Below are 14,314 nucleotides of genomic sequence, written 5' to 3' on the forward strand. Positions count from 1 at the left end.
AATATGAAGGCCAGGGTTGGAGCCCAGTATGTCCTTCTTAAGAGTTTCTTCTTGATTGACGGTAAGAGGAGATGGAAAGCAGTTTGAGCAGATAAATGAGGTAGAGAGCGCCATAACAATACAACAGAGTAGGGTGCACTTAACCCAGGTTGAAGCTACTGAGGCAGGGGAAGAGGTAGGAGGGGCTGGAGACGAAACAGGAATGGGACGAGACACTGGGTACTGATATGCAATAGCAGATGAAACAGTCAATGCATATCCACTATGTAGGATGCACACAACAAAATGCTTTTAAGATGGTAGCAGCAGGTAACAGGGTGAGCACAAAGCAAAATGATTTTAAAGTGGTAGCAGCAGTGAGGATATGCACACAGTTAAATTAATTTAAAATGGTAGCAGCAAGTAACAGGGTGCGCACACAAAAAAAAACATTTTGTGGATAACTGGCGTTAAAACAGGAGCGTAACAATTTAGGGAGTAGAGTTGCATGTAGTCGGACTGGGAAAGATGCACTCAGAAAGTAGAGGAGCCTGTTTGGGGGAGGACAGTCAAGGAAGTCTTATTTGCAGGCAGGGCACACTTACATGATAGAGGTGGTCCAGTAGACCAGGAGCACATGGAAGTGGTGCTGACCTCAAGATGCATGGTGATGTTGCTGTGGTGGCCCCGGGCCCAGCCAGGAACAGACAGGGCCTTTTCATATGGGCCTTTGCCGTGCATGCCAGCTTCAAAGCCTGCCGGCTCCTGATAGGCCAGGAAAAAGGAGTGCCTGCACCAATCACGTGCAAGCCGCCTCCGTTGCCATGGGACTAGGAGTTCAGGTTGCAGTACGCCATGATGGTGTGGAGAGGCTTCCCTGAACTGGTAGTAGCTGCCCCTATAAGGAATCAAAAAAAAAAAAACCTGTGCCTGTTGTGGATGGGCACATGGAAATATGCATCCAGTAGATAAAATGACAACCAGTCTGGCGACTGTAGATCCTGGAGAATCGCTTGCAGCATTACCATTTTTAATGTGTCCTTCCTCGGGAACTTGTTTAAGGTCCTGAGGTCTAAAATGGGACGAAGACCTTCCCCTTTCTTGGGCACCAGGAAATATCAGGAATACCAGCCCGATCCTCAGCTCAGGACATACCTCTTCCATGGCACCCTTCAACAGAGCTCTCAGTACTGCCTGCAACGTCTGTTCCAGGCTATTGGGCAGCGGTGTGTGGTCTGTCCAGGGGTTCTCAAAAAGGGTAGACAGTAATCCTACTTGACAAGCTGCATTGCTCAGGCATCAGACATCTCCTACCATTGACGTTAAGTGCTCGCCAATCCTCCCCCCATCAGGGGAACCGTGGGGGGAAATATTCAAAGCTGCTTCCTGAGCAGAACCGCTGCTGCCTTCTGGCCCATAGAGGCCCCCCCAGACCATTCCAGAGCAAGGGAAACTCCTCTGCCCTGCCTGGTTTGTGGGGCTGTGCCTTAGTTCCTGGAAGGGATGTACTGTCTGATGCCTCTTCTCCCTCTGGAGAAGCTAAAAGATGGCTTGGGCGGTTGCTGCACAGTTAGACCCAGAGACTTTGCAGGTAGCTTGGAGTCTTTACATTTCTCCAAAGACTCATCAGCCCTAGGTCAGAACAGACGCTCGCCATCAAGGTGATGTCACGCAACTTCGCCTGCACATTATGCGAAAACCCTGAACTGTGGCAAGTTTAACTTTGCAACACTGTTGCTGACCCCATAGCTCTGTCCACGCAGTCTATAGGCCCGACTGCGGAGCTTGGCAGGCTACCTCCGTCCAACTTTCCTCCAGGTGCAGAAAACCTTCCTACATCTCCCTTGCTGAGATATGCCCTGCCACCTGCTCTGATAGTGGATCCTCCTCCCCCACCAACAATCCATCCGCGCAAGTTTATATTTGTTAGCTCGAGTCCATGGAAAGGTGCAGCATGCCCTCTGCCATAATGGGATGGGGTCAGCTTTTGGCCACATTAAACTGTAGTGCACTTTTTGTCAGCAAACCTCTTGTATGCTGTCAAGAGGTTTTGACGGGGCATGCACGCCTAGAGCATCTACCACTATCCAATGTTCTCCGGTATTAGGCATTTGCATGCCCATTAGGGTTAACACCTGCTGGGTGTTAAGATCTGGGAGGCATCTAGGCTGCTGGCCTCCTGCAGCCCTTCCGCTAGGGCAAACAAATTGCCTCTGTCCAACCCACCCCATTGCCAGTTCAAAGTCTAGAATCACCTCATCCCAGATATTGGAGAGATTGCATCGTTTCGAAGGACAAACTCGACTCTGGGACAAATGACTCCTCAGCTATCAGCGCGGACATAGACTTCGACACAATGGTATAGATGTCAAAGACGTTGAATGTGGCTTTGGTGGTAGCATTGAATAGCGACGTCTGCATCTAACCAGACTGGGTCTCAGACGGCATAATAACCAGGCATAACCAGGGACCTTCATGATCTGCTGCTTCGAGGTTGGAACCTTACCCTCATCAGCAGACAACCATCTGGAGCATCTGCTCCTTCAAGGCCTCCCAATGTGCCCCGGATTGAGCCTGGGTGGGACTTGCCCCGCTCCTCTGAGGGATATGAGACGAAGATAAGTGGAGTAACTGAACGACTCTTATTTCGGCACCTGTCCTTTTCTGGGGTATCGTCTTCCGCCTCCTGCTCAGACTGTCTTGTGAATGATCAGGCTGGGTACTGCGAAGGCCGACCGATGCAAGCTTCACCAGCCACCAACACAACCATTTGGGATTAATTATTTGGCAGGATCCGCAATCCACTGACATGGTTGGTCCCTAGGCACCACACGCATATCATGTGTGGGTCAGCTAATGACATTTTAGAGTTACAATCCTTGCATCTCTTGAATCCAGACATCTTGAGAGTGGAAATACTGGCAAGCGTGTGGAATTTCGAATCGAAATTGTAGTGCAAGTGTGAAAATATTTCTCACGAGAATCGATACCAACAAGCAGCATGCTGAGCATATGGAAAAAAGGAACTGAGGTATGGGGGTGTAGTGATGAAGTACATGTATAGCGACAAACGTCACATCCGGAGTCAACATGCACCACGTTGAGTCAAGGGGGAATCGACTGGTCAGTGGGAAAGCACTACGCCCACCTGTTGAACATTTGTCCTACCAGCTGACACTGAAAGATATCTGATGAGGAAACTGCGTGACCAAGCAATGCATTGAATTATCCACCTGGACAGGGTTTGTTTGGTCACAGCCCTGCCAGCACTAGCACCAGCATAACCAATGAAAAGCTGGTCATCTTTCCTAATCTTTCGAGTAGCAGGAATAAATAGTACTGAAGGACCTGTACTGGGTCCAGCCAATGGAATCGTTAATTGGAAGAGTGAAGTGGAAGAAAAGAAATACAGGAACATGGATCTTCTGAGAGGGATGGAAATCCAAGACCACCTACAGCAGAAAGGAGGGTCTCACTCAACTTAATCTTCTTTGGAAAAAAAAATGGGGAGGTAAAAGACAACGCCTGGAGCTCATTCACCAGTCTGGCAGATATACTGGCAACTAGGAAAATCACCTTAAGGCTGAGCAATCTAATTGAACAGGAATGAATGGAGCACCCATACGAAGTGTTAAAACTAGATTCAAACCTCATGCCGGAACCACAAACTGGCGGAGACGCAACTGGTTACACAAACTCTGCAAGAACTGCGGAACAGTGGCGATTGTTCAAAACAATCCATATTCCGGCAACATCTTGAATATTGAAATGGCAGAGAGGTAATCCTTTACAGTGCCAATACGCAGGCCCTCTTGGGTCAACGATTGCAGACAATTCAACACAAGGGATAGGCATCAGGATAAAGGATCCAGGCCCCTCTCCCGGCACAAAATATACACCACCTGCAGGCACAGAGATTTAGTAGCAGGCCTCGAAGCGGAAAGGAGCACATCCAGGATGTCTTCCAACAAATCCCACTGATTATACCTCAACCTTTGAGTAGCCAGGCATGAAGGTTTGGTCTGTTGCGGTTCAGATGAAGGACCAGTTCTTCCAATTAGGAGAGAAGATCAGCTCTCCATGGAAGGCATGGTGGAGGGCTGATGGGCATGGCCAGTAACTCAGCAACAACCACATTCTCGGTGCCAAGTTCGGAGTGATGAATATCATCATGAACCCCAACAGGTGCAGTCCATGAACCAGCAGAATGACATGGTTTGGCAGGAACACAGTAGTTCCAAGGTCTACTCTACCGCCACCGCATCAGCAAGAGCTCTGTGTCGAGCAAATGCCATGGAGCAGAGCCTCCTGCACTTCCCATTGACAATAGAAGTGAAAATGTCCACCTGATCCCATCAGGACAAAATCTCCATAATTCATGGCAGAGGTCCCACTTTGTGAGGCAGAATGATGTTTGCTCAAGGCATTTGCAATGATTTTCTCAGTCCCAGCCAGATGAGCTGCCATCACAGACACCATTCTCCAGCACCCAGAATCGCAATCGATTCAGCAGCAACAGTCCCACACCACCCACTTTGTTCAGGTAGTGCATGGCCACTGTGTTGTCTGTCAGGACCAGAACAGTCTTGTCCTATACTGAAGGAATTCCAGTGAACAGAGCAAACCTAATCACCCTAAATTCCAGCAAATGGGGAACTTACTAACCGGTAATGTTCTTTCTATGGATTATTTTCCTACAGATTTCTCATCTTGATCGATCATATTTAACAAGCGGCGTAGTGCAGCTTTGCGTTCTCCTCAACCTCTACATACCTCCATCGTGCCACTCCTCTACTCAGGATGTGATGTCAATGTTACAAATACAGCGTCACTACGCCCCCCGCACTTCCCCCTTAACTTTGTTCCTTTTTTCTGCACGCTCAGCACACAACTAACTTCTTTTTTCAAAATGTCTTCAGCATCATTATGTCGGACCCAAGCCTTTGGGATTCAAGCGATGAAGTGTCCTTCGCATGGTCATCTCAAAACACAGCAAAAAGTAAAACTCGGTGCAAACAAAATGTTGGGCAAATGGCCAGAGATGCTTCAGCCTCGTCAGTGCTTACTGGACTGGAGATTGGGCCAGGGAAAACACATAGTAGATTCAATGGAGTCTGGCACGTGTATTCACCCCGGCTCAGTTCTTTTCAAAACGATAAAACAGTTAAAACGTTGATGGTATGAAATGGCAAGCCAGGAGAAGAGTTCAAGAACATTTAAGATTGCTTTTAAAAACAAATATTGGCTTCATCAATCGTTACCGTGAGGAATAGTTAACAAAAATGGCATTACAGACAATACAAACATTTAACAGTCTTTCCTAAAAGAAAAGAAAACGTTCATGGTTAAAGAAGAAAGCATACAACCTTCCTTAAAGCGCTTTGTTTTGAACGCATCTGCACGAGCCTGGAATGCGCCTTAGATTAAGGAGGTTCTGAAGTAGATTCCACTTACCAGGATGGATTTGCAAACCCCAGCAACAGCTTGGCAAGCAGCAGACGTCGGAAAGTCAATGGGAAGATTTGGGAGGCCCAATATAGTGACAAGGGGAAGAAGCCCTTTCTGATTTACAAACTCTTGGCAGTGATCATCTGTTGTGTTGTTACTCAGGATTGACTCCACAAACTTCATCTGGGAAAGAGAAAAAGTAAATCAGGAGACTACCTGAAAACACAAATTCATCTCAAGTGTCCTTGATCCTTAGTAATTTGCTCTTCGAATGCTCAAGACCACAAATCAACAGCTGAAACCAAAAACAATCACAAATATATCAATTCATGTAAGATTTTTTAAGTCCTTTCGAGAGAATTTGAGAGTTCCAACATGTCCAAGTTTTATTCAAGTTTGACAAGACTCAATGTTCAATGTGTTTGCAGTCTGGCTTCACTCCAAGGAGGAGAGTGCATTTGTATGCAGTACTGTAAGACAAAAGCAATCACACAGAAATACATTACACATAGTAATTATCACAATACAGGCAAGTACTAGTCTACAAGCTAAGATGGAATTCATATTTGTCAGGATTCTAGGGTAACAACTTTTTGCTTCCCTCTACTCTTCCCCTCCCCCCATTTTTGTTATTTGGATCACTGACTTATTTTTGGTGGCCAGATGGACCTCAAGACCCCTGGTGGTGCAAGCCTTTTTACCCTAAGGTTCCCTTAAGACACCCAATCCCAGGGAGGGGTGACACACAGGGGTCCATTTTGATCCAAGGTCATCATGACACGCTGCATTGTCATTAGGGAGTAGGCCATTTTGAGATAAACTCTTGGTTGCCCTGAACAAAGAGCACTAGAATACAAAATGGTAAAGAGAATGAAGTAGTTTCTTACCTGTACTCCATTTCTCCAGCGTTGGTATCTTCCATAGATTCACATGTGAATATTCGCCATCAGGCTGGCAACCTCAGTCATTTTAACCTAGGGTTTTCCTATGGAAAACTTCGACACTTCATTGTCCCATCAACGTCCTTTTGGGGTGCTTTAGTCCCCACCAATAAGGCGTAGGGTATAAATAGCCCCGCCCCCGCGGCTTCCCTTCAGATTCTAACCTCCAAAGTAGAGGAAACCCGAACCAGGTTTGCCTGCAGGGGCAGCCAACAGGCGCACGTGAATCCATCAAAGATACCAACGCTGGATAAATTGAGTTACAGGTAAGGAACTAATCCCTTCTCCAGCATTGGATCTTTCATGAATTCACATGCTGTGAATAGATTACAAAGCAGTACCAATCATGCATGGCGGAGTGTAAAAGCAAAGCAACATAGAGACAGAATCACATACATGAGGCAAAGAAACCCATCCAGTGATCAAGTTCAAAACAAATACACCGAAGCTGCAAGGCTTACCTTATTGAAACAGGCATTGCAGGACCGCCCGTCCCACCTGCACATCCTCGCCATGCTGCTGCTCCAGATAGTAATGTAGAGTAAAGGTATGTGGCACCGCCCAGACGGCCTCCTGGCAAATGTCCACCAGCGGAATCCCCTACCATAATGCAGCCGACGAAGCCGTAGACCTCGTTGAGTGTGCCCTCAGAGTCCTTCCCAAAGGCTTTCCAGCTTTAGTATGGCAGAACAAAATAGCAGGGGACACAGTCCTTGTTTGGAGATTGCCCGTCCTTTGACGGATGGCCCATAAGCCACAAACAGCGGTCTAGATCGTTTGAAATCTTGAGTACGTTTCAAATAAAACTTTAACGCCCGCTTCACATCCAGCGAATGCAAAGCCCGTTCTGCAGGCGTGGAGGCTGAAGCAAAAAACGAGGACAACACAATAGAAGAGAGTTTGTGAAATGTTGTTGGCACTTTTGGGATAAAGTGTGGATTGGTAGCCTACACCACCTTGTCATTGAAGAACCTCAAGTATGGAGGTTCCACAACCAAGGCTTGCAACTCTGACATCCTTCTGGCCGAAGTAATGGCCACCAGAAAAGCCACCTTCCATGACAAACTGCAAAGGAGTCATCTACATCAGTTTAAACGGCGGTCTCATCAGACCCGACAGAACCGCATTAAGGCTCCACAACGGCGGAAACTTCTTGACTGGAGGAAAAGTACGAAACAACTCCTTCAAGAAATGCTTGATTAGACAATCACTAATCAGAGGCGCTGCATGTTGCCTCAGAGTAAATCTAGAAATCACTCCAAGTGTACCTTTATGGAGGATAGCGCCAGGCCCCTTTTTGCCAATTGCAACAAGTTGGGAAGAACTTGCTCAGGTGAATTGTTCAAAGGGTCCACCCCCGGCTGGCCCTTACACCACACAAAACCTTTTCCATTTACACGCATAGGAGACATTCGTGGACAGTGCTCTTGCCGCCTCCAAAATTCGCCGACAGTCACTGGAAAGCCTCAGCACGTCAAACTCTTGAGTAGTCAGGAGCCAAGGCGTCAGGCTGTGAGATCCCAGATTGTGGTGTCATACAGCGCCCTTGTACTGAGACAGAAGATCTGGCGTCACTTCCAACCGAATCAGCTCTGCTTCCGACAGATGAAGGAGATCTGACAAACACGGCTGCCTTGCCCAGAACGGAGCCACTAGAATCACACGGCATGGGTATCTCCGAATCCACTGGAGGGTCCGTCGAATGAGTGGAAACAGGAAATGCATAAGCGAACCAGCCTGTCCACGGGAACAAGACCGCATCACCTAGAGACTCTGGGTGAGCCCACCTGCTGGCGAACTCCATGCACTGTTTGTTCTCCCTCGTTGCAAAGAGATCCAACAGAGGATGGCCCCATTTCTGGAAGAGCATGGACACCCGTTGCTCCTTCAGCAGCCATTCGCAGCTGCCATTCGTGGAGCTGGCCTACATCCCTGCTGAGCTCATCTGCCTGCACATTCAACACTCCCAGCAGATGAAACGCCACAATGCCAATGTCGTGCAACAGACCCCAATGCCAAAGTTCCTGTGCTTCTTTCAACAGCACCCTGAAATGCGTGCCCCCATTTCCTGAGATGAAACATTGTGCTGGTATGGTCTGTCAACACCCTTACCACCAAACCGCATATGCGCGGCAGAAAATTTGATTTTAGGGCCCCAATGTACCGCTCTCAACTCGAGCACATTGAAGTGGAACCGAGTCTCTACCCGAGACCACAGGCATTTAACCTGTGTGCAGCCGTTGAGATGTGCCCCCCATCCTGTCAGAGGCATCCGCCACAATTGTAAATTGTAACTCCGGTTCCAGCAACGGCATGCCCCGAACCAGATTTTGAGCACTGGCACCAGCGAAGCGCTTCCACCAGACTGCCGTCGATCACCACCTTGTCAGACCACGAGCTGCGACTCTGAGCCCACTGGTCCGCAAGGAACTCCTGCACCGGCCTCATGAAGAGACAGTTTGGCAACAGCGGAATGCATGATGCCATGGCCCCCAGCAGTGACATTTAGGTACGGACCGACACCCTTGCACCAATCTTCCACTCTGCCGCCCTTTGCCAGAGCTTCATTACCCTCTCGCCCCCAGAAACACCAAGTCCTTGGAAGGCGACAGAAAGGACTTCTCGAAGTTTATGGCGAAGCCTAGCCGTTGCAACAGCTGCATGATAGCGCCAAGACTTTCCTGCGCCTCGCGACGAAACCCGCACCAGCAAGTCATCCAGGTACGGGTATACGCGATTACCCTCCCATCAGAGCCACGCCACCACCGTCAACAAATATTTTGTAAACGTCCTGGGGGACGACTTTAAACCAAACGGGAGTATCCAAAAGTGGTAATGATATTGTCCTACGACAAACCACAGAAACTTGCAGTGCCGTCGACGCATGGGAATGTGGAAGTATGCGTCCTGTAAATCCAACAACGCCAGAAACTCGTGCGGCTGTACTGACCGAATGACTTCCTGAAGAGTGAGCATCTTGAACTTCAGGCGTTGCAGAGTCTAGTTCAACGCCGAAGATCTAGAATGGGCCATCACTTGCTGTTGGGTTTCTTCACAACAAAGTAGCAGGAATAAACCCCTTGGCCTTTCCCGGCCACCAGAACCAATTCTATAGCCCCTTTCTGTAGCATAAGTACAACCTCCTGCCGCAGGCTGTGACGATGAGGTTGCACGGCATACATTGGAGGAATGGAAAACAGGGAACACTAACTCCAGCGAGTGACCCAGACGCACTGTGTCCAACATGCAACGGTCAGACGTAATCTTACACCACTCGTCCACATGCATTGCCAACCTGCCCCCCAGCAGATTGCCCTCAAGACAGTCATTCTTGTGGCTTAGCCTGTCTCCCCTTAGAGGAGGAGGGCTGCGCACCTTTTCCTTGAGGGCTGAAAGTCCAGACTCTTCTGCGCCGATCTCTGATACCCCTGAGAGGAATAACCAAGGGCCTCATCAATTTTCTCGCCAAACAATTGCTCCCCCTCACAGGGCATGTCCAGAACCTTATAATGCACCTCTGGGCGAAAGTCTGTGCACTTAAGCCAGGCTTGGCAACGCAGCGCTAGGACGTTCTTAAGGTGCTTAAAACCGGACTCCGCTAGGTCAACGGCAATATTAATACTGTGATTGGAAGCTTCCTCCCTTCAGGCACCAAAAGCATGGCGCTCTTGCCCTGCTCCTCCGGCACATGTTCCAAAATAGGTGCTAGCCGATGCCACAGCTCACGATCATAGCATGCCATAATCTCTAAGGAATTGGTCGCTTTTACCATCGTCGCCCCAACAGTCAAAACCTTCTTCCCGAAGGCATCCTGTCTCCTGGCTTTACTGTCCGGAGGAGTAACACACTTGTGCTGACTCCGGGCTTAACGGCTGGCCGCCACCACCACCAGCAGACTCAGGAGTGGGCTGCGACACTAAGCACTTCGGAGTAGAGTCCGGGGCCTTAAACCTCTTCTCCAGCCTCCCTTTGACAACAGGTTCTGAAAAGGCCCTCCTGCAACACATGGTCCAGAATAGGCACGGAGAATACAGCTTTCCGTCTCTTGTCCATGTGATCGTCCGTCTCTTGCCCAGGTGATCGAACAGGAAGCACTCCTTCCACTCTTCCTCAGGAGTTAACCCAAATTCCACACACGCCCTAGCCATCATGGCGTGGAACGCCCCAACATCTGGAGGGGATGGTTGCGCCGGGCTAAGAGGCTGTTCCACCTCCCTGTCCGTATCCCACGCCGCATCCCTTGTCGGCAACAAAGAACCAGTAGACATGGTGTCCCGAGGCACACTGTCCGACTACGGCAGTTCACCCTCCTCACAGTCGGAACGTGGACGATCTTCACTCACTGGCAGAGGCACCGGCAACCCAGCCGTAGCCGACTAACGTGGAGGAACACCATCAGCGTTCATGACAGGCCCCACCAGGACCATATTCAGAGGGGGTAACCTTGCGTCCAGCTGGCCCAACAAGGATTGTAGCGTGGACAGAACCTGGAGTGACAACCTAGCCTGGGGGTTCACCAGCGGGGAACTAGCCAAACCATCCCCCGACATCGAAGGTCCAATACACTGCCGCCCCAAGGCCGACGGACCCAACATCGGCTCCCGGTCGTCATCCACCTCCAAGGACACCGAAAAAGCATCCGCCTCTTGATGTAGAATGGTGTCAGGCTTAAGTGCGTCAAAGGCGGAACACTGCCACGCACCACTCGTCGGCATCAAGCCGTCTGTATCCATCCTCGACGATAAGAAAAGCATTGGGCCTTTATCAAATGCTGTTGTCGCCGGAGCCGATGACACCTGTCGATGACGGCCCCGTCGATGGCATAGCAACCGTCGATGGCTGGACCCCTGTTGACGGAACCGACACCTGCGGTGTAGATTTCCCAGGCGAACTGGCCTGCTTGGCAGAACTAGACGAGTACTTCGAGAACTCCCTGCTAGAGGACGACCTGTGATGAGCGCTTCGAAGATGAGCGCTTCGAAGATGAGCGCTTCGAAGATGAGCGCTTCGAAGATGAGCGCTTCGAAGATGAGCGCTTCGAAGATGAGCGCTTCGAAGATGAGCGCTTCGAAGATGAGCGCTTCGAAGATGAGCGCTTCGAAGATGAGCCTTTCTTGGCCTTCTCCTGCAACGCCGACTTCTCGGGCCTACCTCCAGACCCTTGGGAATGGTCCGACTGACCATGCTTGGACGAAACAGCACCCTTCGACGGTTGCTTACTCGAAGAGGCTCTACCACTCTTCCCGACCTCCGACCCAGGAGCAGGACGAGATTTCTTAGCCGGAGGCTCGGCCGAAGCAGCCCGGCGATGTTCGGCCACCTGTACAGTCCTCTCCGAGAACAGGCTCCGTACCGACCCCACCTCCGAGGCATGATAGGTGCCCTCATTAAGCCAAAAAACCAACCACCGATTGCGGCCCTTTAGAGTCTTCTGCGAAAAACCTCTGCAAATTTCAGCCGAGTGATGGGGGTAAATGCAGTAAAGGCAATCCATATGCCCGTCACCCTCATACACCTTCAGCCCACAAGTCGCACAGGGCTTCTTCGGACCCCAGAAGACATTGCAAAACACAATAATACAAGCAGGTGCAAAAAACCACAACGAACACGAGGTGATCCCAACACTTTGGAGACGGTTGAAATCTGAAGGGAAGCCGCAGGGGTGGGGTCATTTATACACTACGTCCTATTGGCTTCAGATTTCACGCTTCAGGCAGCCTGTGGCCCACTACTCTCCCTTGCCATCCCTCCAGGTTACAACATTGTCAGACACGATTGTAACTCTAACCAGTCCAAAGGTGGTGGCATTACCATCATCCATAAAAATGCTCCAAACTTCCACCTATCCTCTGTGCATCACTTTTCCTCTATGGAAGCACTGACAGCCAAACTAGCCGTCACTCCTAACCACTATCACCTTCCATCTACTTTACCAGCCACCTGGGCCGCTATCCACCTTCGCTGAGGACCTCTCCAACATCATCACTCGTAACACCAAAACCAAATCCCAAGCCTCGAAATTAGGGGGACTTTAACCTGGGCCTCACTGATCCTAATGACACTGCTGCCATGACTATTGATATGCTTATGAATGCAGGATTCATACAGCTCATCAACCAACCTACCCACCAACGTTAAGGGCAGAACCATCGACTGGCTAGCCTCCCACAATTGTCCTATCCACATCATCTCTAACCAACAGTATGCATGGACCGACCACAACTTAATTACGTTTAACATCCAGTCCAAACCTGCCAGCCTCCTACCATTGCACTGGCTACTGCCACCCACAATAAACGTGACATCACTTGCGACAGACTCCTCCCAATCCTCCTCCCGGCTCTCAATGACCAGGTTCTCTCATGCTCCGACCCCACGGCTATGGTTGACACTTTTAACCTTGCTATGCAAAAAGCCTTAGATATCATCGCCCCATCCAAACTGAGAAAACGCAAACCTCGAGCCCACCTGAACTATTGGTTCACACCCCAGCTCAGAACCCTGCGCAAAGAAAAACGAATTGCGGAATCACATTGGAAAAGCAACCAGTCCGCAGCCAACAAATCGTGCCTCCTCCTGGCCACACTTAACTACAAGAAAGCCATACTCTAGGCTAAAAAAAACACTTACAATAAACGTATCGAACAAGCCAAATCCAACACCAAGGAATTGTTTAGAATCCTAAAAGAACTTGAAAACCCTGTCACTGCACCAGACACTTGCATCAAAGATAGCACTTGGTGTACCAAAATCCAAGAGGCTCTCCTCGGCAAAAATGCCACCCTCCAAATTAAAATCAATAACAAACAAGCTTACAATCCATCCCACAACCCAACCCTATCCCCACCCTAAACCACCCCATCACAGACTGACTCCTTTTAGCTTCTCTCCACTCTCCATTTCCAAAGTGGAAAACATCATCGCCAGCCTTAAACCGACCAACTGCCAAGGCCACCTCTGCCCGGCACCTATTATCAAGGAAACAGCTCATGACCTAGCGCCATTCATTACTACGCTCATCAACTCTTCCTTTAGCTCTGGGATCGTACCCGACAATCTAAATGACGCGTGGGTCATCCCCCTATTGAAAAAAACCTACCCTGGACGCTAGTATACCCACAAACTACAGGCCAATCACCACGGTCCCGTTTTTTACTAAAAATCCTCGACCGTGCAGCATATCTACAAATTCAAGATTACCTTGAATCTAACAAACTCTTGGGACTTAGGCAATCTGGGTTCCGGCCACGTCACGGCACTGAAACTGCCCTTATAGATTTAAAAACACAGATTGAATATCTTAAAGACAAAGGCAAACTTGCTCTGACTCCTCTTGGACCTCTTGGTGGCCTTTGATCTCGTCAATCATGAAATCCTCTGCCACCACCTTAAATCAGCGGCACACTTCTCCGATAAAGCTACGACCTGGATTAGCTCCTTTTTAGACAATAGATCTATGCGCGTGTTCTCTCCACTAGCAGCCGCCCCACCTGCACCTGTTTCCTGTGGCGTGCCACAAGGATCTTATGTTTCACCCACGTTGTATAATGTGTTCACCAAACCCCTCTTCGATATCTTGGACTATCTGGGTGTCACTTACACCAACTATGCTGACGACACCCAGATACTAATCGCTATCTCAGGTGACTACACGGCTGACTCCCTCGCCATCAATGTCATCTACCAGGTCATCCAGGCGTGGATGGCTCAACACGGACTGTCTTAATGATGAAAAGACAGAGCTCATTATTCTTGGTTCGCCAAACTCGACCCTGCGTTCAAGTCCTTCATCATCGATGGGAATATTATCCCAACCGCCAAGGACACAAAAACCCTAGGGATCTACATTGACTCTACCCTATCCCTGACCGGACAAACTAACTCAGTCTCTTCCGCAGCGGCATATACCTACAAGCTTATTACAGCCTGTCGCCCTTTCCTCTCTG

General features: G+C 49.4%; 1 protein-coding gene across 5 annotated transcripts in view; it reads right to left on the minus strand.

The window, feature by feature from the left end:
* Positions 1-14,314, minus strand: part of HUWE1 (HECT, UBA and WWE domain containing E3 ubiquitin protein ligase 1) — a 2,445,223-nt gene that overhangs the window by 1,787,115 nt on the left and 643,794 nt on the right. For all 5 annotated transcript variants that reach the window (XM_069645305.1, XM_069645304.1, XM_069645303.1 and 2 more), the window contains exon 24: positions 5,434-5,610. In XM_069645305.1, the coding sequence (XP_069501406.1) occupies positions 5,434-5,610 (177 nt within the window). The remainder of the gene's footprint in view (positions 1-5,433; positions 5,611-14,314) is intronic.

Source organism: Ambystoma mexicanum, chromosome 2p (assembly GCF_040938575.1).
Source record: "Ambystoma mexicanum isolate Mex_15411 chromosome 2p, UKY_AmexF1_1, whole genome shotgun sequence".
NCBI classification, from domain to species: Eukaryota; Metazoa; Chordata; class Amphibia; order Caudata; family Ambystomatidae; genus Ambystoma; species Ambystoma mexicanum.